Below are 24,896 nucleotides of genomic sequence, written 5' to 3'. Positions count from 1 at the left end.
AGAAACAGCCACCACAGTCTACCTAGGGAAGCAGACGGAGTCCGTTTCATCTGGCTGTGGGCCCAGGGTTCCAGCTGGCTCCCCTGCCGTGGATGGCTCTCCCCACCTGCTCCCCCAAGGGCTCCACTGCCCGGATTCAGCTGTGGAATATGACCTGGCCTTCTAGGAACTCCCCTGCTGCTGCCAAGTTCAAACACATGTGCACCATTTCAAATGGGAAACACACAGGTAATAACAGTGCCACCATTTCAGCCTCCGCTGGGCCCCTGACATGTCCCAGGCACCGAGTAAGGGGCTGGGCAGAGTTGCGAGTTAGCTGCAGTGCTTGCACTCAGTGAACTCTGATAAGCGTAGTGAGTGAGGAGAAAATAGGGACAAGAGAGTGTTATAAGGGCGGCGGACCAAACATGAATAAGGGGAGTCAGGAGGGCTTCCTGGAGGAGGTGTTGCTGAATTGAGCCTTACGTTAGAAATTGGAGTTAACCAGATTGCAAAAAAAGATAATAAGGTAAAGAGAACAACATATATAAAGGCACAGAGACTAGAAAGAACATGTTCTGTTCCAGGAACCCATGGAGTTTCAAGTGATTAGTGCAGAGAGTGTTTGCAGGAAGAAATGAGGCCAGAAATAGGCAGAGGCCAGATCAGCCAGGACTCACAGGCCATGCCAACAACTGAAGGAGTTTTAAGCAAGAAAGTGACATGGTCAAATTGGGGTGACTCCCTCCGTCTGGCAGGAGTTCAGAGGCTGATCCCCTAACCTGAGGGTTCTCACTTGACTAAGGCAAACAGTGAGAGCAGAGAGCAAGAGACAGACTCCAGGTTCTCTGGAAGAATGATCAGTGGATCTTGCTGATGGATTGGATTGGGGGAATCAGAAAGGGATGATGTCTAGGAGTCTGGTCTAGGTGGCTCAGTGGGTGGAGCCCTGTTGGTTGATGTAGGGAGCAAAGGATGCAGGGCAGGTTCTGGGGAAGATGGCATGTGGCGTTTGGCTCCTACGGAGATGGAGGTATCCGTGAACCATGTCTGTGAACCGTCCCGTCAGAGGCCCAGGAGAGGATGAGATGCACTGGTCCAGAGCTCTGCAAAGTGCTCGCTTTCATCTGGGGCAGCCCCTCAAAGCAGCCCTCAGTCCCGGCCCCTCCCCCAGCTGGAGGGCCTAGGGAGCTGACAGCCCCCTACCCCTTGCAGGTGCCTGTGGGCCCTCCACACCCCGCCCAGGCCTTTGTTAAACCCTCCGCTTACTCCCCACATTAAACTGGAGGGCGAAGCTATTTCCTGCTTGGGTCTGGACTCAGAACCACTGGCACATCCCTACCTGGAGCTCCCGAGGGGCCAGTAAGCAGTCATGGACACATTTCTCCACTGGCAAAAACTGATCAGGTTCTTCTGAGTCAGGTATGGGTGGCACTCGATCTACAAAGAAAATCACAGCTTACTAGGGAGAACAGTCCACCAGAAAAGGGGTCCTACATGCCTGTCTCGACTCTGTCACTGATGAGCTAGGTGACCCACCTTGAAGGTCTACAGCTGTGAAGTGTAAAGACTAGACTGTGGTCCCAGAGAGGCCAGCCCGCTGTGAATACCTGTGTCAGAAGCGCTCAAGCCTCACCTGCTGCATTAGGCCTCCCTCATCACTTTAGGTAAAAACCATGGCCTCCCACGCCCTCTGTGTGTGTGTATCACCTGACGTCTTATATGTTGTATTTTCTGCTATTGTCTGTCTGTTGCCACTAGGATGTAAGATTCATGAAGGCAGGGATTTTGGTCCGATTTTGTTTTGTTCACAGACATCTCCTGAACATCTAGAATAAGCTGGGCATACCAAAGGTGCTCAATAAATATCTGTTGAGTGGATGAGTGAAGCTCACAAGGGACAGACACACGCCCCAGCGGCCCCTGGGGACGTTCTGAGAAGCTCGAGAGGAGATCCCCGTCCCCTCCACTCTGAATTCTCGAACGATCCAGGTCATAAGTGAGACCGGATGGAGACTCGCTTCAGTGAATCAGGGGGAACCAGGAACGTGCTGGGTGCAGCCATCAGGAGAGCCCCTGAAGGAGAAGCATTCCTGGGGGGTCCACAGCCCTACTTAGGAAACATACCCTCCAGCTTCCAGAACTAGACGACGTTCTGTTTCTGCTCTGGTGCTGGGTGCTTGCAAGGGCTCACTGGTGGAAACGCCGTGGGCTTTGCCCTTCAAGACCCCGCGTGCTTCTCTGCATCTGTTACACTTCAGTTAAAAAGTCTACTCATAGAAAAGAAAGGACACGATGCTCTCTACTCCTTATACCCCCAGATGGGAGACTACCCGAGCGCCCATCAAGTACAGAATGGACATCTGCTCTGCGGCGTGTTCCCACGTGGAGCATCACGTAGGAACAGCGAGAAGAACAGTGACCCGTGGTCACACGCGGGTGTGGAGGATCTAACAGGTGCAACACTGAGTGAAGGACCAGGACACAAGCGAGCATGGAACGTACCATGTTATCCACATAAAGCTCTTAAGCTACTCCATGCTGTTGGAAATCTGAAGAGTGGCTGCCCTTTCTGAAGGAGGGGGCACACGAAAGGAGCACAGCTGGGGGCCTCTGGCGGGGGGGGGCTGGTCATGTTTGTTTCCTGATCCGCATGCTGGTCAGAGCTGGGCTCAGCTTATGAGACTGTAACAAGCTCTATTCTTATGTGTGCACTTTTTTGTATGTACGTAACACTTCAACAAAAATTTTAAAATAAAGTGCTGCAAAAATGCCCTTTCTACATGCAGAGCCAGCCAGAGAACACAATACTCCTTCCCGCACTAGTTGGTTCTCTGCGTTAACATCTTAGCCGCGTCTGTGAACCTGGGCTGAAGGTCTTTCATTCGTCTGCACCTTTCAGGCTGCAACCTGCACGGCTGGAGAGCAGAGGGGTCCCTGTGCTTTCCCAGGAAGCCCACCCACCTTGGAGCACCATCACTAGTGAGGGCTGGGGGCCCCCGGGACCCTCTCCACTTCTGAATGCATCTGGCGATTCACCCAGAGCTGCCTGTGGGAAACCAAGCTCAGCTCAGGCCCTACCTCTGAGGGCACCACGTCGCTGGACCAGCCTTTATGGGAAATCTCCTGCCCCCTCACACGCCGCCTGCCTGACTGCTCATGGGTCGCGATTTTGACAGCCGCTGGGGAAAATGCCTACTTCGTGCTCCACCCTCTCTTCCGGTGCCAGCGCAGCCTTGTGTGGGTAACGGCTGAAAAGCTGACTCCACGGTTACAGCCTCTGAGCTGGCACCATGCTCACCTGGTTGGTCACTGGCTTGAACCTCGGGCTGGGTTTATTCAGAAGTCTCTCGAGCTGCTCGTGGTTGAAGTTTGACACCCTGATGGCTCTCACCAGGCCTGGGGTCACCAGGTCCTCCATGGCCTAAGGGGGAGAAAAAGCCTCGTGGCGTCTGGGCTGGGCCGGCCCCACTAGTGATCCGCACAGTGTTGGAAAACGGGCCCCGCCCACTGTTTGACAATATTACCCTGATGCTTCACCAGAGCTTCTACACTCGAGGTCTTCCCCCTGTTCCACCACTTAGTACCTGGGGGCTTTGGACACATCACGTGACCTCATTGAGCCTCAGTTTCCTCATCTACAAACTGTGGAGGATCTTGTCCATGTCACAGAGTTGTTTTAAGGACCATGTGAACAAATGCACACAAAGCGCTTTGCTAAGGGCTGGCATGGAGCAAACGCAGTACGATGTGGCCGCTGTTGTTCCTGTTACTCTGAATCCCTGTCGGCCTGGTGTTTGCAGGGGTGTTCATGCTGGTGTCACTTGCGCGCCCCTCTTCTGCCTGGATTACAGTCTTCTTCAGCACCATGATGTGTGGTCAGCCCCTATCCCACCACCATTTAACACTTCAAGGGACTTGAGGGCAGAGCAAGCCAAAGCTCTGTGCTGTTCACTGACCAGCAAGCCGGACGGACGGGCCCTCGGCTGCAGAAAGAGCGAGGCCTGGAGCCAGGAGGGGTCGGCAATGAGTCCTGAGCGTCCATGGGCCAGTGACCAGGGTGCCTGTGCACTTGTGACTCCCTGAAGTGGCAACAGTCGCCCAGACCCTCACTCGCACCACACAAACGGCCCAGTTTGACCCGAGTCCTTGAGGGCTGGCAGTGCAGAGGAGGACAGGGGTGGGCCTCACACTGGCCCTGAGGCTGGACGCGCCAGGTGAGCTCTGTCTGGAGGGTTCAGCCGTAATGAAAGGGGAGGAGAGGATGGCCTGGCCCCGCACGTGCCCGCCTGCTCCCCCCTCCTCCCTCTGCCCGGATGACCCCGCACTCCCACGCCTGCACCCCCCAACCTCACTCGAGTGGCTCCAGAGCCTCACGTCCCTGAACTCAACAAGTTCCACTGAGAACCCCGCCTCTGCTCACCTCCGGCCCCTCCCCCGCCCGTGTGGGACTCACAGGCACCCGCGGGCCGGGCTACAAGCCCTGCGGTCAGGAGCCCTCCTGCCAGACCGCCTACCCACTGCCCCGCACCCCACTCCCATCGCCCCCGACTTGCAAGCTCCTTGCAAACTCCCCGTTTCGCTTCAGCCTCCACACTTGTTCTCTGGACTCTGGTTCGAAACGCGGTAACCCTTCCCCCACTTCTCCCAGCCCCACCCCAAACGTCCCCGCTGCCAAAGGTACGGTTCCTAAATGCTCACAAAGAGCTAAAGGCAACTACATGACAGTAGCAGCGGCTGCTACCAGGAAACGGAGGAGCAGGTTTTCAAATTTTCCTTCTTATACTTTCCATATGTTTTGTACTTTTTATATTTTCTGTAATGACCATGTGATATACTCTTTATATTTTCTGTAAAGTCTATGTGATATTTTTTACTCAAAAAATTTTGAGCCTAAAGGGGAGGTCTGAATTACTTATCCCTAAAATAAGCATTTCAGAGGGATGAACGGCTCTGAGGTCCTCAGCCAGGTGTTTGTCCCCAGTTTGTACTAGAAACCAGTGGCCTCTGAAGGCAGGCAGCGCCAGGCCTCACAGTTCCCCTCTGGAGACAGTCAGCAGGATGGAGACGTGGCCCGTGAGGCTAGGCTTACCTCCCACGGGTCCAGGAAGTCCTGTCGCTGGGGATGATCATGCCACTGTGGTCCACGGGCAAGTCTATCTCTCCAGACTGTGAGAACTGGAAGAAAAGGAGCTCACTGGGGGCTCATGGTGACCCCCGGAGGGGACGGGAGGCAGGCAGGGAAGAACGCTAGACCAGGGGTCAGAAAGCCTGGGCTCGATTCCAATGTACAGCTAACCTTCTCCGGCTCTCTGAAGTTCACTGCCCACCTCTCACAAGATAGGAAAGGAAGACCCCGCATCCCTTGCCTGTTGTCATGAAACCAGTTGGCAATTTCAGGCAAAAAATGGGGAGAAGGGGGTCTGTCTTCCCTCATGTCCTAAGGGCTTGATCTCCCAAGTCCACTGTTGGGATTTTCCTTTCTTTTCTTAGAATTTCCATCATGGTGAGAGATAGCGAATAGAGAATTAGTACAAGGGTGCCTGGGAGGTACAGGGCAGAGAAAGACGGCGGGAAACAGTAAAAACCTAAATCCGGCCCTTAGTGCAGTTGCAGGTGTCAATCTGCAGGCCGCTCGCTCTGCCGTGCTCGGTTCTCTGCAGCAGGTCGCAGGGAGGCTGGTGTATGTAATGACACCTAACCATTCTCTTGAGCAGTAGTGGGGAGAATGTCTACATCTGCAGCCTGATCCACATTTCAGAGGAATTTTTCACGATGAACTGAAGCAACTGACTATCTCACATCAAAGCCACCGCCCATGTTGACATATCTCTCAGCCTCCCACCAGCGCCATCCTGGCCATCCTGGCCTCGGCCTTGGCTTCTGCCCTCCTGGTCGGCACACAACACGCCAGGCCCATGGGTTCCCACTGGGCGAAGATGTGTTGTCTATACCGCACTAAGGAAAGGTCTGAGTCTCCACCCCTCAACATTTCTGCGTGGTGTCTGGACTCTCCTTCTGAGTATCTCTGTTTTATTTTGTTGGCTCTTAATTACTCATAAATAGAATTCTACTCTGCAATTTGTTGAGTGATCTGAGACCTTTAACTGTTCTACCACCTAGGCAGCCAACAGCAGGGACCCCTAGAAAATGAGGCAGTTGCCCAGGCAGGGTAAGAGGGTCTGACCTGAGTACCTGCTTCTGGGACCGATAATCTTACTAAGACTTTCTGTGCCTCAGTTTCATCACCTGTACAATGGGGTGTTAACAACAGTACCCACCTTACAGGCTAGTGAGGATTAAATGAGAAAGTAAGTGCAAAACAGTGCCTGGTATATCATTAAAATCATACTATTAGCTGACAGTAAGTGCAAGACAGCTATTATCATTATTTTAAGTATTATTCTCTGAACACTGGATTCCAAACATACATAAGTTGTTTCTGAATCATTCTGTCTTGTTTCACTTTCTAGGCATCTTCTGTTCTCTGTTACTGTGACTGATGCACAGTTGCTACATCCTTTATTGAAACTAATACAATGACTTAAAGTAGAGCTGCACTAGGAATGAAGCAGTTTTTGTTGTTTAGTCTAAAAAAATGACCGACAGCTCAGCTTACACCATGAGATTCTCAGAAAGGGTGCTCTCATGGGAGACGCCCAAGCAGCGATCATCCAGCCTAATGTAGGAGGAATCCTTTCCAGGATGCCTGTACTCCCGGGGCCACCTGTATACCTGAGACCTTGGTCAGGAGGTGTCATCTGGGTCTGGGACAGGGTGCAGGGATGTCCTGGCCAGTGGCTAACATGAGACTGAGGCTGGGAAGCTGCTGAGTGGGGCTTAAGTAGGGGGGTGAGATGCAATCAAGTGAAGAGAGTGGAGCTGGGTGGAGACACGATCTCCCGCCGTAACCGAGTGGACCTGCTGCAGGAGAACGTATGGAAGAGCAGCAGTCACCCACTGGAGAGAACAGGGCCAAGGGGGTCACTGGGCACCGGGAAGTGATACCAGTAGCAGCTTTGAGCCGCAGTGTCTCCTCTGTCTGATACCTGCTTTCACCTAAAGACCTATGGAAAGAATGGACACCCTTCTGGTTTGGAGGAGAAATGATGGGCTCGGAAGCAGGACCCACAGGGCGTTAGAGTCACGGGGGTCTCAGAGGTCCTCTAGCCCACGCCTCCCTTGAGCTGAGCCCAGAGGGAACCAGGACCCTCATGCCCTGGCTCTTTCTACCACCCAACGGGCACGGCCAGGGAGGAAGGGGCTGCCTATGGGTATCTCCCCCATCTTACATGGTACCTTGAAGCCCATGGGCCAGTGTATGAGGTAGAGGTCCAAGTACTCCAGCTTCAAGGCCTTCAGACTCCTGGTGCAGGCCACTTTCACCAGAGACTTCTTATGGCAGGTGCACCAGAGCTACAAGGAGAGGAAGGAAGCACAGAGCCCGTGTTAATGCACATCTGCCCCTGGGCCCACAAATCCAGTATCTGCAAGAGGCACAAAGTCCAAGATCGGATGGCAATAAATACAACAGGGCAGTGACATTATCCTCAGACGGGTCCAGGACGCCCCAGGAGAGAACTCCAGAGCTGGGCTGCTTCTGCCTGATTCCTGCTAAAGGGGAGTTGGGGATACCATGAAATATTTTATGGGAGGGCCGTCTGGTTATTTGGATGCATGGGGACCAAAAACAAAACAAAAAAACCAGCCTGCAGGCAGAAAGGATATGAGGAAGAATCAGAAGAATTTCTATATTGTATTTTCCACTTAAACAGACTCCATATTAAAGGTTCTCTGTTACTGGGGCCTCATAAACATTCAGGTTAAACTAAGTAAGTTAATAAACACTGCCTTGTACTTATTTAGATATTTCCATCCACACCCTCTGCTAAGTAGAAAATCTGTAAGTTGCTTTCCTTTGCATTATTTCCCTCATACTATTTAGAATTAATTTTGACAGAAGCTAATCTGAAGGTTCCATCACAGCAAGAGAAGAAACAAAAATACATAAGTAAAAGGAAGGATTAAAATGGTTTTGTTAATACACTATATAAACTATAGTGAATTAACAAAAAACCCACAGAAAACTCGCAGTAAATACGTCACATTGTTAACAACAGTACTCTCTAGATGGTGAGCATATAGTAATTTATTTTCTTAAATTATACTCCCATGACTTCCAAATTTCAAGAACAGTGACGACACTTCCACCGCTGGCTATGATCCACTCAGAAGCAATGTGTTGCCAAATTAGGGGCTACTTCAGAAACACCCGCCACCCATCTCCCCACTAAGTATCAGAAGGGATGTCCGTTCCTCAGCCACATTCACACCTACGCTTCTCCCTGACCAGCCCTCCGAACTAGCTTTAGAATAACAGGGATTATCTTAGAGTAAAACAGAAAAGAAAATCCACTACAGAGGCAATGCTGCATCTTGCAATTATGGAAACTGAGGCTTGCAAATCACTCAGGAGGTGACCGAATCCAGAGACTCATCTTTACACGATGAAGCGGTGGCCCTGAGCCATCCACACGGAGCAGGTCCCTCATGGTTCGTGCACTACAGCTGGACCTGAACCCTTGACTCCCAGCCTACTGGTCTTAACTTCCTGCTTCAAAGTCAAAAGCAAGGGAGTTCTTTAATTCTCCACCATCCAGGTCTACCCCCAGCACCTCCCACAGGGCCTGCCTCCTAACTGTTCTTCACAAGCCTCTCTCTGTCCCGTCCTGGCCTGTGTCCTAGTTCAGGCCGTCATTACCCCCGCCTCTACGGCTGTTACTGTCACCTGTCTCCTGCCTCCTGCTCAAACACATGCTTCTTTCAGCGACTACAATCACCTCGACACAACACAAGTCTCTCTTACATAGAATACAAGCTCCCTGCTTCAAAGCCTTCAGCAGTGGTCCTTTGTCTAAGGGGAAAAGAATAAGCTCCTCAAATGGCATCTGGACTTGCACCGTCTGGCCCATCCGCTTCCCCAGCCTCGCGTCTCTCTGCTGCCTAACATTTTTCGATGTAGGAACGTCAAGCTTTGTATGGGCCCCTGTACCCCACGCTGTCCCATACCCCGTGCCTTTGCTCAAGAGGTCCCGTCTGCCTGTCACGATGTCCCTGACCCCTTGATCGCATCAATCCCAGCATCTGCACGAAGCTGCAGAAGTCCTGTCCCGTCTGGTTCAAGCACAGGTGGAGTCATCAGCTCCCGTGAGGAGACCGGAAAACCCTCCCTGGGCTGCTCCCCCCATCTCGTGGCCCAGCCCTGAGCGGTCTGCACCCTGCTCTCTCTGCCAGGGAAGGCCTATCTTGCTGACAATAAACAGGTCCTTCCGCCTCACCATGCCCTCCTTGACCTTGCACTGGATCCCCACTCCAACCTCATTCTTGTTGTGGTACAAGCCCGTGTCTATCGCCACTTTTACTGCCTCTGTCACTTCCCCTGGGGCCACCTGCAAAACGAGGAACAGAAGTAAGCCACCCACATTCAGGAGAGGCCAACCTTAATTGCCCCATAGCAGTCTAGAATGCACAGCCAATGATCCATAAAAAATGAAGTTACTGAATTGGTACTCCTATCCCTTTGTCCTAAAATTAGGGAATGCCAGAGTCAGAAAGGATTGATAGTTAATCTAAGTTCAAATTCCTTTACTTATTTGGGGAAAACGCTTTAGGTATTTTTAGTGTTTGCAAATAACTGAGCTAGAGGCCGTGCTTCCAGAATGGAACACAGGAATAAATAAACTTAGGATGAATAAAGATGATAGGTGAGCTGCAAGGAGGTACAGGCTCACCCTCTACCCACAAAGACTAACAGCCCAAGTGTGAAGGTAGACATGTGCACACAAAGATAATCCATCACACAGAGCATCTGCCAGACCCAAAGGAACGAGATGGACTCTATCAGGAATGTGGAAGTTCGGAAAAGAAAACGCTCACTGTGAACGGGGTTGTTCTAGCAGGCAAGGGGCCTGGAACCAGGGGAAGAGGCCCGGAACAGCTCACAGGACCATTAAACCCAATGTTCCCAAAGGGCTTCACAGCTCTCAAGGCGCTTTCTCACTTGAACTTGACATCACCCCACGAGATGCATCAGTATAATGATCTTCATTTAACGAGAACACATTCAGAGTGGCTGGGAGCTAATGAACTAAGTGTCCACCTCAAAGTTAGAAGAACCACTTATGAAAATAAGAATGAATATCAAAAATCGATAAAGAAGATCTACAAAGCCAGTGGTTAGTTCTTTGAAAGACCTTAATAAAGTAGACAAACTTTTTTGTTGTTGTCCTTTTTTTTTGGCTGTGCTGCATAGCATGTGGGATCTTAGTTCCCCAACCAGGGATCGAACCCGGGCCCCCAGCAGTGGGAGCGTGGAGTCCTAACCACTGGGCCACCAGAGAAGTCCCTAAAGTAGACAAACTTTTGACAAGACTGAGGAGACCAATTTTTAAAAAAATGACATGAAAGGAAAGCAGTACATATAGATAAAAATAGAGATTTAAAATCTAAAACTATTATCAATGACTAGAAGCTGACAATTTGGAAAAATGAAATAAAATGGAAAAATTCCTAGAAAAACTTAACTCAAGAAGAAATAAAACTCAATTGTCCTATAGTTATTTTTAAAATGAAGCAATTAAACACAACACACACATAGTTCTACAAAATTTTCAAGTCAGAATTCATCCCACTTTAAAACAAAATCTTTCTGACAAGAGGTAAAGAGGAAATCATTCCAACTCATTCTACCAAACCACAATGAATTAAACTACATCCCTGGCCTGTAAGAGTTAAGTGGATAGAAGAAATAATTTAAATATTTCGATGAGCAAGGGTGGATCATTCGAACTCCTACTCATCCAATAACTTCCTATGTGACTTCTTAAATGAATGTCTTTTTACCAAAGACGAAGTTTTAAAAGAAAGCAACTTTGAAAGGCTTTTTAGTTAGTGCTATGTCTAAATCACTGACAGGAATTAGAAAGTCCGAAGTAGAGAAAGGTCCAAAGTACTTCCACTATCAGGTTTTTACACGGGGAAGAAGACAAAGTTTCAATGTTTCTTTTTAAAACCAAGTTGGCAATGGCAGCATTTCCTTGTCTCTTTGATACAGACATTTTCCCATCTTCCGGTTGGCTGCTGCTCTGATCTGTGAGGTGACTGCCAATCTTCCTGCCCTTATCCAAGCATGACCACATTTTCTTCGGGGCTTTCCCAGACGTTATTTCTGAATAATTATGATTGGGACTCAATATGAATAAGGACAACCTCCATTTTCAGAAAATCTGATATCTAAATATTCCATCTTTCAAACACAGGAGGAGCCCCGCGGCAGGTGCGGGCGATAAGCTGGGCCTGAGGAGGCTGAGGCAGGTGTCCCGGGGGTGTCCCTGCGGGTGTCCAGGTAGGTGGCCTCTCCACGTCAGGGAGCGCCGAGGAAAGGCGCCACCCCTCTCCGACCACGGGGCTGCCTCACCTTCCAGATGCCCAGGCCCAGGACAGGTATCTTCTCCATGCTTCAGATCACCTCTACAGCTGCCGCGCGGCTCCGAGGGACACAGCCTTAATGGGTGCCCGGATTCGCTGGCGGCACTGTGGTGGACACTTCGATTGGCCGGCGGCACCGATGGTGGACACCTGATTGGCTGGAGGCGCCGGTGGGGGACACCCTGATTGGCTACCGACGCGTCCGGTTAGCCAGAAGCGCTCGCGGGCAGTGGAAACGCCCACATGGGCGGAGACCGAAGGTAGGGCGTTGGGGGAGAGCATGTGCGCACGCGCAGGGTGGGTTTTGCGGTCCAGGAGGGAGGAGGCCCAGCACCCAGTCTCCTAGGAACACGTTGGCGGAGCACAGCATCCGAAGCGGAGAGATGCCGGGCTGCTGGGCGGGGATCCAGAGGTTCCCAGGGTCGTCTGGGCCGGGCCATCCCCAGGGCAGCGCGGAGAGGACAGGGTCTGAGGCCTTGTGTCCACCGCTCTGAGCGCGTGGGACGAGGGTAGGCTCCCGAGACTCCCACTCCCACTCCCACTCCCACGCCAGGGGGCACCAGGATACGGGAGGGAAGACCTGCTTCATCCTCTGCAAATTGATGTGCTTGGGCGGGACCCCGAGGGTTCCACGATTTCATAGAAGAGTGTGTTGGCCTTGGTTCTCTGTTGGCGACCCGCTGTACTGAGTCCTGTAAATGATTTTTCTACCTCCTGGGGCCCTTGGGAGCAGAGGACAGCCTGGGGACCTGGGTAGTGCACAACGTGGTAGAGCCCTGGACCGCTCCTCCGGGGGCCAGGGAACAGACCCTCCCTGCAGGAGCCTCCAGTCCTGAGGTGGAAGGCGGCAGAGTCATTGCCTGGGGTGAGGCCTCCTGTCCTCATGGATGTCCCAGGACAGTGGAGGGAAACTGGGAGACATGGAGGATCCAAGGTCCCTCTGATCCCCCTTGAATCTTGCAGGCCCTGCTTCTTTGCCCCCTGGGGCCTGGGAGCCCCACAAAAGTGGGGCTTGCCTTGATGACCCTAAACAAAGGTCTGTTTTAATTTCTGGTTTCCTGTCAGGCGCTGCAATGCTGCCGGTGACCACCAGAGGGCAGTTGTGCCCACTGTGGTTAATGGAGCAACTGGCGCAGGGAAGGACACCAGGGATCACATCCTGTGTACCAGGGAACAGAGGGTCACACAGGCCGAGATGAGGCACTTGGGGGCCTGATTCTCAATGTGGGAGGTCCTTGGAAGTTTCGTACCAGAGAAGGGGAGTATCTGAATTTCATTTTAACCCCTCCATGGGAGAGACTAGGGTATAAGGCCAAAAGGGGGTAAGATTGCGGACCAGAACCCGTGCCAGTTTTGAGTTGTATTCCAGCTCCGTCCCACCCTTTTCTGTAATCATCCATCTCTGAGTTTGTGCATTAGCCTCGTGTGATATCACCCCTGGGGTTTCATTGGTCTTATCTCTTATAGGCCTGATGACATCCGGAAGCAGATGCTAGAATGATCCCCACTGGAAGGCCCTGTGTGTGTGTGTGTGTGTGTGTGTGTGTGTGTGTGTGTGTGTGTGTGTGTGTGTGTGTGTGTGTGTGTGTGTGTGTGTGTGTGTGTGTGTGCGTGTGTTGAGGGTTACAGGCCCAGGGGCTTTGCACCTGAGTGGCCAGGGTCCCAAGGAGTCTGGGCTCCTCCCTTCCTCTACCTCCACCAGTCAGCCCCCTCCTTGGTCAGTTGCAAAATTACTTTTCATATATTTGGGGAAATATCTGAGAAAATTCTTTATATATTGCTTTGGCTTCTTGTTATGACTGTATTTTTGCATTTTCCTACTGTTTACATACATTATTTGAACTGTCCCCCTTCTGTCCACCCCAGCATGAAAACAAGTCAGCCCCGATTGTGGAGAATCTGGTGCCTGCCCACCGTAGCAGAGCTCCTGTGTCCCTCCTCCCTTCCACCTGCTGAAACGTCACTGGCACCCAGCAGGTCCCCGGCCTGCTGGTGAAAAGGTGGGTGCTTCTCCCCTTTACAGCACAGCTGTGTGTCTTGGGAATGTTGCTTCACCTGTCTGTTCCTGGGTTTGCTCATGTGACAGCTGGGGTATGACAAGGACCAAACTCATAGGGTTACTGCCAGGACTCAGTGGGACAAGCTATGGGAAGTGCCGAGTCCCTGCCTGGCCTGTGGAAAGGATGTGGTGGTTCTTATTTATGATTTTTCTCTCCTCCATGAGGAAGGTTTCTGCTTCAAGCCTCACTTATCCTGTGACCGTGGGCCAGGCTCTCTCCCATTTGTAAAGGAGGTTTCATGTTCTGTCTGTTGGGTGGGGTCCCCTGTCCTGGGTGTAGCCAGAGCAGGGATCCCTGGCGGCTGGCTGGGGGGCCCCAGGTACACTCAGACATCCGAGAAGGTTCATTCTGTCAACAGTACATAAAGTGCCTACTGTGCGCAGGCCCTTTTCTAAGCACTTAGCAGAGTTCAGTGAACAGAGTGGACAGTCGAGGCACAGGCTCTGAGGTCAGACAGACCCCGTCACCGGGGAAGGTGTTGCTATTCGAGCCACAGTTTGCTCATCTGTGAAGTGGGGCCAGCAGTGGCCTTCTAAGGTGATACAGAGACAGGCTCAGCGCGACTGCACTTGGGGGCCCCCGTGTGTGCTCAGTGACAAGGACCCAACAAAGGGCCACCTGGAAAGAGCACCTGTCCCCGTGGGAGGCACATTCTCGGGGGCTGCGGGTGCACTGTGAACTACTTTAGCTGTCCCTCACGTGTGACAAGAGGTGTCAAGGTGCCTGTCCCCTGTACCCCAAGAACGGGACTCTGGGAAAAAGCAAAGCAGCGATTTGCCCAAGGACATCTCAGCAGTGGTGTCTGGAGCACAGGAGGCCTGGGATGTATCTTGGAAAAGGACAGTGAATGGTCGTAAGCTCAGCCAGGCAGTGACCGACTCCTGTTGCTGCTTCCTTGGTGTGATTTCATTGCCCGGGCAGAATAACACCCCCCTTGGTACCTGACATGCAGCTGTTGGTCTGGGAAATGCCTCTTCCTCCAAACCTGTTAGGAAAGACCACCAGAATCAGAGCTGGCCAGCAGAACTCATTCATGTCCTGCCTCAGGCTGTATCAGGTCTCCAGCCTGATGTCACGGTTTTTTCCCTTCGTTCTCTTAGAGTGTTGCATTGATTGGTTTTTGCACGTTAACCCATCCTTAGAAGGTCCTACCTCGCTGTGCTTATAGCACTCCTGAGTGTCTGTACGTGGGCATCTGGATGGAATCTGTACTTTCTGCCGTTCCATGTGTCTGTCCTGCACCACGACTGCACTGCCTCGTTTACTGTTGCTGAATTAAAAGTCTGGATAGCTAGTATTGTATGTCCTCCAACTTTCTTTTTCAAGATTATTCTGACTATTCTTGGCCCTTTGTATTTCTGTACATAATTTGAAATTAGCTCATCAGTTTCCACAAAGAGATTTCTGCTGAGGCATTTTATAGAGATTGTACTGAATCTATAAGTCAAATTGGGGGAGAACTGACATTTTAACATTGTACCAAGGGAAAAGGCACCGTAACCTAAAAAGGAAAAAGTGATAAGCTGGGAAGAAATATTTGCAACTTATATCCCAGGCAAAGGGCCTAACTGCCTCTATAAATAAAGAGACCCTAGAGACTGGTAAGAAAGAGAAGAGCCACAATATAAAAATGGGCAAAAGACATTATCATACACTCCACACACAAAAAATATAGCCTTAAGTGCATGGAATATGCTGAGGCTCCTATGACAAAATTAGTAAATCCAGAAGGTTGAAGTTATACTCTGAAGCTGCTGTAGAAATAGAACTTTTATTCGTTGTTGATGGGAATGCAAGTTGCCTTCTAACAGAGGCAGTGGAGCTCTATCTATCCACAATTACAAATGTATTTACCCTTTGATTCAACAATCACAGTTCAGGGAATTTACCCCATGGAAACACCTCTACACTTGGCATATGTACACAGTTATTCATTGCAGCCTTCTTCACATGAGCAAAAGATTGGAAATAACCCAATATCCTCCATTAGTGAGCTGGTTAAATAATGAAAAATGAAACGGTGGGAAAAGGCAAGCAGGAAGGGAGGAAGCTCTGTCTACCGATTTGCCAGGTTCCCTCCCTGGTCCTGAAACCCGCAGGACTGGTTCTCGCTGTTCTGTCCCTTCCACTTCCAGCTGGCTTTTTTGAGCACCTGGGGACATGGCTTCACTACTGTGCCACCAATGCCAGGGTCATCGTGGGCACTGGGACTTAAAGCCCAGGGCTCCGAGCCCAGTTTAGACGCTGACCAGAGTGGGGACCTGACCAGTCTCCTGGAAGACACAGCAGTTCCCTTGGAGCGCTCTGGGGTTTCCAATGAGAAGACAGTTCACAGGGAGCTCTCTGTCTGTCTCATAGGATCAAGACAAACTTCATGGAGGAAGCTAGGAATGGATTTCCTCAGATGCCCACTGTAAAGATGGCAAAACTGAGGACCTGTGAGGGGAATGGTTGCCCAGGGGTCGCATGGAGCATGAGCGTTCAGACCAAGGAGCCCGCGTCCCCTCCAGCCCCACCTAAACTGGTCTTGACTGGCTGACGATGGCATGGTTCCACGTGCCGATGCCGGCAGCTGCCCTGGCTGGGCTGGGACACACCTAAGTGACCGCTCTCCTCATGACGCCCTGGTCTGGTCAGCTCCGCGTGAGCCGGGGCCGCGCTGCTCCTTTGCTCGGCTCCCAAGTCTCTGGAACGGTGCCCAGCACACAAAGGCACTTACATATGTATTCAGTCAGTGTGATGCTCTCAACAGTCCCAGGAGGTAGTGCTGTCCTTTTACAGATGTGAAGCCTGACACACAAAGAAGCCCTGGGCTGGTGGACGGACTCATTCACACATTCATGTGTACTGCTCCTTGGCGTGTGCAGGTACCTGCTGTATAAATGTGAACCCTGGACACCTTCCTTGACCTCAGAGCTCGCAGCCTAACAGGCAGGACAGCATCTAACCCACAGCTTGCCAGCGGGAGACACAAAGCTACAGCCACTTCCAGCCCAAGGTCTCGCATAGCTGGGAAGGTATGTCTGTCTGGCCCCAGCTACGCAGCTAGATTGAGGACCAGCTACAGAACTAGAGACGCCTCCTCCCTGTACACTTGGACCAGCTTAGGAGTTACAGCAGCTCTGGTTCTAGATCCAGGCTGAAAGTGAGGCTCATCCTCAGTTTCCTCACCCACTGTGGTCCTGGGGCCGGAATGAGAGGCAGCCACAGAGTGAGAGCTCCTGTACCAGCTCTGGCACCAGATCCTGTGCCGGTGCCCAGCCCGAGCCAGGTGCGTCTCTAGCTTCTGCTGCTGCAGTGGCTCCGGCGTCCCCGTCAGCATCAGCTTCAGTACCAGAGCTTCCTCCCTTCCCTTGTGATGACAGCTTTTTTTTTTCAAATGTTTTCTATTTCATCTAGTTTAATGGCTTATTAGATTTTATGTTTTAAAATTTACATAGTGAAAATTTACCTTTTGATCATTTAAAATTGTACAATTCGATGGCATTAAGCAAATTCAGTATGCTGTGCACCCACCCCACGATCTATTTCTAGAATGTTTTTATCACACCAGACAGAAGTCCTGTGTGCAGTACTGCAGAGGCCCGGGCTCTGCCAGCACCCAGGCCTGCTCTAGCTCTGAGAGATCACGGAAGCTCGGTTCCCAAGCCGGGGATATTGGCTCTTTCTGTGGGGGCAGAGTGGGGACCCTGACACCAGGGAGGGTCCCAAACCCCATGTCCCCCCACCCCCCTGCCCTCCACTCATCTCCTGTTTCTAAGCATTTCCTTCTCCCTGGCCTGTCACCCCTCCTGAGCACAGCTGACCTTTCCCCCGCCCTTCCCTGACCAGAGCTAATGATTCCTGACAACACCAACCTGTTCTACAACATGGGCGCTTCAGGACTTTGTCCTGAAGATGTGGACCTTCACCTTGGGGACGCCGGTCAGGCCTGGAGCTAGGGATTCGAGATTGCCAAGGGCTCCTTCTAATCGCTCCCCAGTGCCAACCAGCACAAGGCCACGTCCCCCAGGGTCTTTCGAGTCAGGTAGCTAAGCGTTTACACAGCATAGAGTCCCAGACCAGGTGGGCATCTTCCCCCAAACCTGCCAGCCCCGGCCACCCCAGGAGCCCTGATTCATCCTGAAACTCTCCTGCTGCAGCCACGATGCCCTCCAGCAGTCTGGCCCAGCTTCCCCTTGTCCACGCACATCCTTAGGTGTCTTAGAAGCCGAGCTGACACTTGCCAAGGAGTGTGGGCAGTGGGCAAGGCGTCCTACCCACCTCAGGGCACTGCCCTCCACACGCTTCCTCACAGCTTCCCAAGTCCAGGTCTGAGCCACCTGTGCCCCCAGCGTGGCTTACCACCCAGCCACAGGGGCACCAACACGGAGCCCAGAGCCACTCCTAGTCCTGGTCCTTGGACCAGCTCAGGTGTGTCCTCTCCTTCAACAGGGATGGTGCCCATGTGTTCCTCACGCACTCGGTCAGCTTCTCCGACTCCGAAGCAAGAAGGTCAAGGTGAGCATTTTTCTGGGGTTCCCATGGACCAGGATGCGAGGTTCCTGCCTCGCTCTGTTTTCCCTGTAGCTCTCATCCTCCCCAGCCCCTCCCTCCCTGGTGCCAGATTTCCCGCTCTGCACCACAGAAAGAGCCAAGTATTCCTGGCTCCTGGACAAAGTTTCTAGAATCCTCCAGAGCTAGAAGCAGGCCTGGGTGCTTGGTAGAGTCTGGGTGTGCGGTGCTCTAGCCACCCCTGCTGTGCCGGGTCAAATCCCCATCATCCTGGGTCATCTAACCAGACGTCAGCCTCCATCCTTCTCAGCTTCCACCACACCCATGGCCACCTTGTCAGTCTGGATGTGGACAACAGCAAGATGTACACGGCAGCCTGGGGGTGGGCGGGCTGTGCCTGTGGCCCCCTCGCTCAGACCTCTCTGAGTGCAGACCTCTCCTGAGTGGCTGCTTAGGAAAGTAGCCAGCTCTGGGTTTCCAGGCATCATGTGCCTCCCTGGGAGGAGGCAGATGGCCAGCATCTGGAGCTCAGCCAGCTCCAAAACCAATGCAGAGTTAGAGCCAGAGCCAGACACAGAGATCGAACTGGCGCCAGGCTCAAGGAAGAGCTAGTCACAGCGCTGGTTCTACCATCAGTTACAAAGCACCACGTCCTGCACCAGCTCCAGAGCTAGAAACAGCTCCAACATCGGCTCCTGCACCACTGCCAGAAGGAGAACCGGCTCCAGTAGGAGCTCTAACGCCAACTCCAGAGTTAGAGGCCGCTTTGTCACCGTCTCCTATGCCGGTTCCAACCATAGCCATATCTCCATCTCTAGAGCTCGAAGCAGCCCCCAGCAGATTCCAGAATTAGAGCAGCGCCAGGTCAGAACAGGAACCAGCACCAGTTTCAGAGGAAGAGTCAGGTCCAGAACCAGCTCTAGCATCAGTTCGAAGCTGTGCCAGCTCCAGAGCTAATACCAGTTGCAACAACAGCTTTAGTTCCAACGTCAACTAGAAAAGCTCAAGCGCCACCACTACCAGCAATGCCAGAGGGTTGTCATCAACTGGGGTGCCGTCCCCAGCACCAGCTCTAGAGCTGTAACCTGCGCCAACACCAATTGCAGAGATAGAGCCAGACCCAGCTCCAGAACCAGCTGGAGCACGGACACTGCACCTAGAGCCAGCTCTGCTGCCTGCTCCAGAGCTAGGGCTGCTGTAGCCTCCGCGGCCAGAGTCAACGAATGTGCCAGATCCAACCCCAGCTCCAGAACCACAGCCAGATTTGGTGCCACATCAGTGCCAGCTCATTGGCAGCAGCTCCAGAAACAGAGCCTTCCCGTCCCTAGTCTGGGAGGGTATCCTTTTTATATTTTTGTTGCTTTTATGTCTTTTTGTTTTTCCGCATACTGTATGGTTACCTTTAAGTTATGTCATAAAGGTCATGTTAAATAAAGTTTACCTTTTGAGACATTTTAAACTGTACAATTCAATGGCACTGACTCCATTCACTATGCAGTGCACCATCCCTGCTACCCAGTTCCAGAACATTCTCATTACCCCAAACCTGCACCTATTAAGCAGTCACTCCCCATTCCCCCTCCCCCTGCTCCCTGGAAAGCACTAATCTGCTGGCTATTCATTTACATCCTATTCAGGATCTTTGTACAAGTAGTATCATACAATATGTGGCCTTTTGTGAGGGTTTCTTTCACTTGGTATCATGCTTTCAAGGTTCATCCACTTTGTAGCAGGTATCAATAACTTGTTCCTTTCATGGCTGAATAACATTCCATTGTATGTCTCTGACATTTTGTTTATCCATTCATCGGATGGAGATTTGGGTTTCCATTTTTCAGATATTATGACTAGTACTGCTATGAATACTTGCACACAGGTATTTGTTTGAATACCGGTATACAGTTCTTTTGGCATATCCCTGGGAGTGGAATCACTGGGTGAAATGGTAAAGCTATGCTTAACTTTTTGAGGAACTGCCAAACTGTTTTCAACAGCAACGGCACCATTTTGCATTGTCTCCAGAAATGTATGAGACTGCAAATTCCTCGACATCCTCTCCAACAGTCGCTATTTTCTGGTTTTTTTTTTTTTTTTTTTTTTTTTTTTGGTGGTACGTGGGCCTCTCACTGCTGTGGCCTCTCCCGTTGCGGAGCACAGGCTCCGGACGTACAGGCCCAGCGGCCATGGCTCACGGGCCCAGCTGCTCCGCGGCATGTGGGATCTTCCCGGTCCGGGGCACGAACCCGTGTCCCCTGCATCTGCAGGCGGATTCTCAACCACTGCGCCACCAGGGAAGCCCTATTTTCTGTTTTTAAATGATAACCTTCCTATTAGGTGTGGAGTGGTATCTCGTTGTGGTTTTGATTTGCATTTCCCTCATATCTAAGGATGTTGGTCATGTTATCATATGCTTACTGGCCAGTTGTATATCTTCTATGGAGAAATGTGTATTCAAGTCCTTCCCTCACTTTAAATTGGATTGCTTTTGTTGTTGAATTATAAGAATTTTTTATATATTCTGGATACATGACCTTTATCATGTTTTGTGATTTGCAAGTATTTTTCTCCCATTCAGTGGGTTGTCTCCAATCTCTTGAGAATGTCCTTGCATGCAAAAAAGTATTAAATTTTGATGAAGCTCAATTTATCAGTCTTTTGCCGCTTTTGTCTTTGGTGTCATGTATAAGAAACCATTGCCAAATCAATGGTCATGAAGATTTGTCTTTATGTTTTTTTTCTGAGAGTACTATTCTTTTATCTCCTAAATTTAGCTTTTTGAGTCACTTTAATTTTTTTGTATGGTGTTAGGTAACACCCCAACTTCACTCTTTTGCGTGTGGATATCCAGTTTTCACAGCACCATTTGTTGAAAAGACTGTGTCTCATTTAATGATCCTGCTACACCTCTGGAAAGTCAATTGACTATACGTGTATAGATTTATTTCTTGACTTTTAATTTTATTCCATCGACCTGTTTGTGTTAATCTTTCAAAGCACTGCTGAAAATGTTTACTGGTTCTAATAGGTTATTTTTTGCTGTTTGTTTTTATTCCTTAGGATTTTCTATGTAGAAGCTCAACAGAGATACTTTTCCCTTCCTTTCTAATTTTGGTGTCTTATTTGTCTTACCTAATTGCTCTGACCTAACTTCCATTACCATGTTGAAGTGATGGGAGCAGGCATTCTTTCTTGCTTCTGGTCTCAGAGAGAAAACTTCAGGTCTTTCATCAATGAGTATTATGGTAGGTTTGAGTTTTTCATAAATAATCTTTGTCATGTTGAGAAAGTCATCTTCTATTTTACTGAGCTCTCTTATGAAAGGATCTTGTATTTTGTCACATGCTTTCTTTGCATCAATTGAAATGATCATGTAGTTTTATTCCTTCATTCTACTGATATGGAGTATTATGTTGATAGTTTTAACCATCTTGAACAATGCTTTCATTCCTTGAATAAACTGCATTTATCATGATGTATATTCCTTTCAATATACTACTTAATTCTGTTTGCTAGTATTTTGTTAAGGATTTTTGCATTTCTGTTCATAGTGGATTTTGGCCTGTAGTTTCCTTTCTTGTGAGATCTTTGTCTTTGGTATCAGGGTAGATTGCAGGCATCATAGATTGTTTCTTCCTCTTGTATATATATATATACATATATATATATATATATATATATATTTTTGGTAGTATCTGAGAATGATTGGCGTCATATCTTCTTATATATTTGGGATAATTCACTAGGGAAGTGATCTGATTCCCTGCTTTCCTTGGTTGAGAACTTTCTGATAACTGTCTCAATCTTGTTACTCAGGATCACCCCCCTCTTTAGAGTTTCCATTTCTTCTTGAGTCAGTTTTGGTAGTTTGCCAGCTTCTAGGAATTTGTCCATTTCCTCAAGCTTAACCAATTTCTTAGCTACAGTTGTTCCTAGTGCTCTCTTACCATCCTTTTTCTTTATGCAGAGTCATTAATAATGTCCCACGGTCATTTCTGTTTTTGTTATCTGAGTCTTCTCTCTTTTCAAAGTCAATCTAGCTAAATATTTGCCAATTTCGTAAATCTTCTCAAGAAGGAACTTGAATTCATTGTTTTTCTCAAGTGTTCATCTGTTCTCTATTCCATTTATCTTGCTCTAATCCTTATTCTTTCCTTCCTCCTGCTAATTCTAGGTTTACTTTCCTCTTCTTTTTCTGGGTCACCAGGGTCATCTTCTAACCAGCTTGGCACTGGCAGGCACTGAGCCGTGCTTCCCAGGATCTGAGTGGTCAGACAGGTAAGTACTTGAAGACTGTAGCAGACTGAGCTACCTGGGCATTTTCTGCCCAACTACCAGCCCAAGCTACTCTCAGGTTCCACTTTTACCCTGAAATTCTCTTGCTGTTGAGAATATATATGGTGTCATATACGAGAAATAAGTGGTCTGCAGGCTGACCTACCTCCATAGACTACTCACAGCCTTGGATGCCTTCTGTTCTCTGGGATCCAAAGACCGGCTCAGTTTTGCCAAGGAGAACTGCCACGGGTGTGGAAGCGTGTGTGCCCGCCACCATCACTGTCCTCGAGGACTTCCCACGTGTCTCCCTGGGGGTGGGTCACTGCCACCTGTGCCCACAGGCACCCCAGGGCACCACTCCTGCGTGGCTCTGACCACTGCAAAGCCAGCCTTCCATTCAGCTACAAGGGCCCCATCAAAGAGCCAGGACCAACAGCAACTCCAAGTCCACAGGACCCCAGGACCCCAAGTCCTGTGAACATTACAGATGCAGCCCTCCCTCAGCAGAGTTCAGCGAGCACTCTGGCAGCTCCTTCGGCTCCGAAGTGAAGGAGATCAACATGAGCTTTGTCTTCGAGTCCTCCGATGGCCAAGAAAAGAAGCTGAACGCCCGCCTCTTCTCCCTGACAGCACTTCTACAGCCCCTCCCAGTGCTCCCCAACCTGTACCCACAAAAGGAACCAGGAAACCCCCAAAGCTGCACCCTGGCATGTGACGCCCTGCAGAGTCCAGGGCTACTGCTGCCCTTGCCATCCCCCACTGTTCTGGGAGTCGACCTCCTCAAAGTCCCCCCACATCTACAGCATTAGCTCAGCTTCCAGCAGCGTCTCCTCTAACGCGTGGCTGCCCGAGACTGTCCCACGCACCCACCAGCCCTGTGTCTCAGGGGTCTGCAGGCACAGCTCCGGCAGGTAGGTGATGCCGCTCCATCCCCATCAGCCTGGAGGAGGACACCATGCACAAGAGCACCCCGGTCACCTGAAGGGGTGGGGCGTGGTCCACGCACTCAGACCTCTGGGCATAGACCTCTGCTGAACAGGTGCCCTTCAGGCAGCACAGCCAGTCCCAGGGGGAGGCACGCCAGCGCTCCGCTGCACCATGAGGACACAGAGGCGGTCTCCTCAGCCCTCAGTGGTTCCTGGGAATCCATGCTCTTTAAGCTCGCTCCAGGTCTAAGATGCTGTGGCTCTGGCCGGACCACCTGGATTGTGTCTCCTGTCCACCCCCAACCTGCAGTGGCCCCTGACTCCTTGCCTGGCGCTCAGAGCCCTAGGTGTTCGGATCCAGAGGACCTCCCCAGGGTGCACCGTCACTCTCCCTCCCTCCAGCCTCCCTAGAGCCTTCTTCACCCATGGACCTCACCGCCCTTGCTCCCTCACAGCCCCAGCCTGCAGTGGCCCTCCCTAAACTCTCCCGTCCACAATGGACTCGTCCCCAAGCCTGGGCTCAGGGGCCACCTCTTGGGCTCCTGGGCACAGCATGGCCTTTGGGGTCAGATTGACCTGGGGCCAGTCACAGCCCCATGACACGCAATCTTCGTGGTGACTTCTCAGAGTCTCAGTTTGGCTGGGCTTTTGGTCACTTAGAGCTGAGTGAGCCTGAGCGTCCATGCCATGGCTCATCTATAAATTTGGGTGAAGTCACTGAGTGCCCAGGAGGGGCTCCCTAATAACAGGAATTACCCCCAACACTCACTCGGCCCTCCCTGTGGGGCCACCTCCTCTGGGGGCTCCCTCCAGCCCCTGCTACATCAGCCAGGGCCGCGGCCAGGGCCAGGCTGTACCTGGTGCGTGTTCCGGGGTTCTGCTAGAGAAGGCAGGGAGAGGCGGGTGTGGAGGAGGAGGGGCAGGGGCGGCCTGCCCTTTTCCTGCCCAGGCCAGTGTCTACGCTACCTCTAGGCCCCCTGACCCAGCCGTGCACCCAGCTGGCCTTGGGGAGGAGCCTGGGGACCGGGATAGCTGGTTGTATATGGGGGGTATTCTGTGACTTTCACGTTCCCAGGTCTCCAGCCAGCCTGACTGGAGTAGGGTGGCCCGGGGATCCCAGAGGTCATGGGGTCGCAGAGCAGTGGCCGTTGGGGCCGCGAGATAACAGCCGGGCTGGGAGCCATTGGTGCCCTGAGCTCATGCGCCCAGTGCACCAGCGGCTGATGCTCATGTTGGGTCTTGTGCCCGCGCTGCCCGGGGTCTGCGTGTGCTCCGGGAGGCGGACTTGGACGCGAGGCCAGCGGTCCCGTGCTGAGTCCGCACGTGGGACGGAGGCCCCTGCACCCCTGAGCGCATCCTGCTGCACCCACCCAGGGGCCTGGGGACGAGGAGCCCAGGCTGTGTCCACACCGAGTGAGGCTCCCACAGTTCCGTGTCCATCCCCTCCTGGGACAGTCGGGGGAATCTGAGACCAGGAGAGTTGGGGACTGGCCCAGGGCCCGAGGGGTGGGCCGAGTCCAGAAGAGAAGGGAGGGTTCAGTACCCCGAGGCCAGGGTTTGCTTTGGGGATGAGAGCCCCTAGGATCCTGAGGGGCCCCCTGCGCACCTCTCCCACGTGGGGCCCTTTCCTCTGTGCGTCTTGGGCACAGGTGTGGCGCATGCGTGACCTCATGTT

At 51.5% G+C, this 24,896-nt stretch overlaps 1 protein-coding gene and 1 long non-coding RNA gene across 4 annotated transcripts in view; one reads left to right on the top strand and one right to left on the bottom strand.

The window, feature by feature from the left end:
- AKR1E2 (aldo-keto reductase family 1 member E2) overlaps positions 1 to 11,533 on the bottom strand; it is a 50,469-nt gene extending 38,936 nt beyond the window's left edge. Inside the window, 6 exon segments of the mRNA XM_067030222.1 lie at positions 1,322 to 1,419; positions 3,281 to 3,403; positions 5,072 to 5,094; positions 5,097 to 5,157; positions 7,279 to 7,395; positions 11,456 to 11,533. Coding sequence (XP_066886323.1) covers positions 1,322 to 1,419; positions 3,281 to 3,403; positions 5,072 to 5,094; positions 5,097 to 5,157; positions 7,279 to 7,395; positions 11,456 to 11,494 — 461 coding nt within the window. The 5' untranslated portion in view covers positions 11,495 to 11,533.
- Positions 11,534 to 11,760: 227 nt separating this feature from the next.
- Positions 11,761 to 19,476, top strand: LOC136793859 (uncharacterized). 3 transcript variants are annotated; one of them, XR_010839880.1, is made up of 4 exons: positions 11,769 to 11,975; positions 13,333 to 13,466; positions 15,885 to 16,543; positions 17,961 to 19,398. It is a non-coding gene; the product is annotated as an uncharacterized lncRNA (long non-coding RNA). The 3 variants fall into 3 exon arrangements; XR_010839878.1 differs by having other exon boundaries at positions 11,761 to 11,975; positions 15,885 to 19,476; XR_010839879.1 differs by having other exon boundaries at positions 16,394 to 19,472.
- The last annotated feature ends 5,420 nt before the right edge of the window (positions 19,477 to 24,896 follow it).

The sequence above is a fragment of the Kogia breviceps genome, chromosome 3 (genome assembly GCF_026419965.1).
Source record: "Kogia breviceps isolate mKogBre1 chromosome 3, mKogBre1 haplotype 1, whole genome shotgun sequence".
Taxonomy (NCBI): domain Eukaryota; kingdom Metazoa; phylum Chordata; class Mammalia; order Artiodactyla; family Physeteridae; genus Kogia; species Kogia breviceps.
This window is presented reverse-complemented; position numbering and strand designations above follow the sequence as displayed.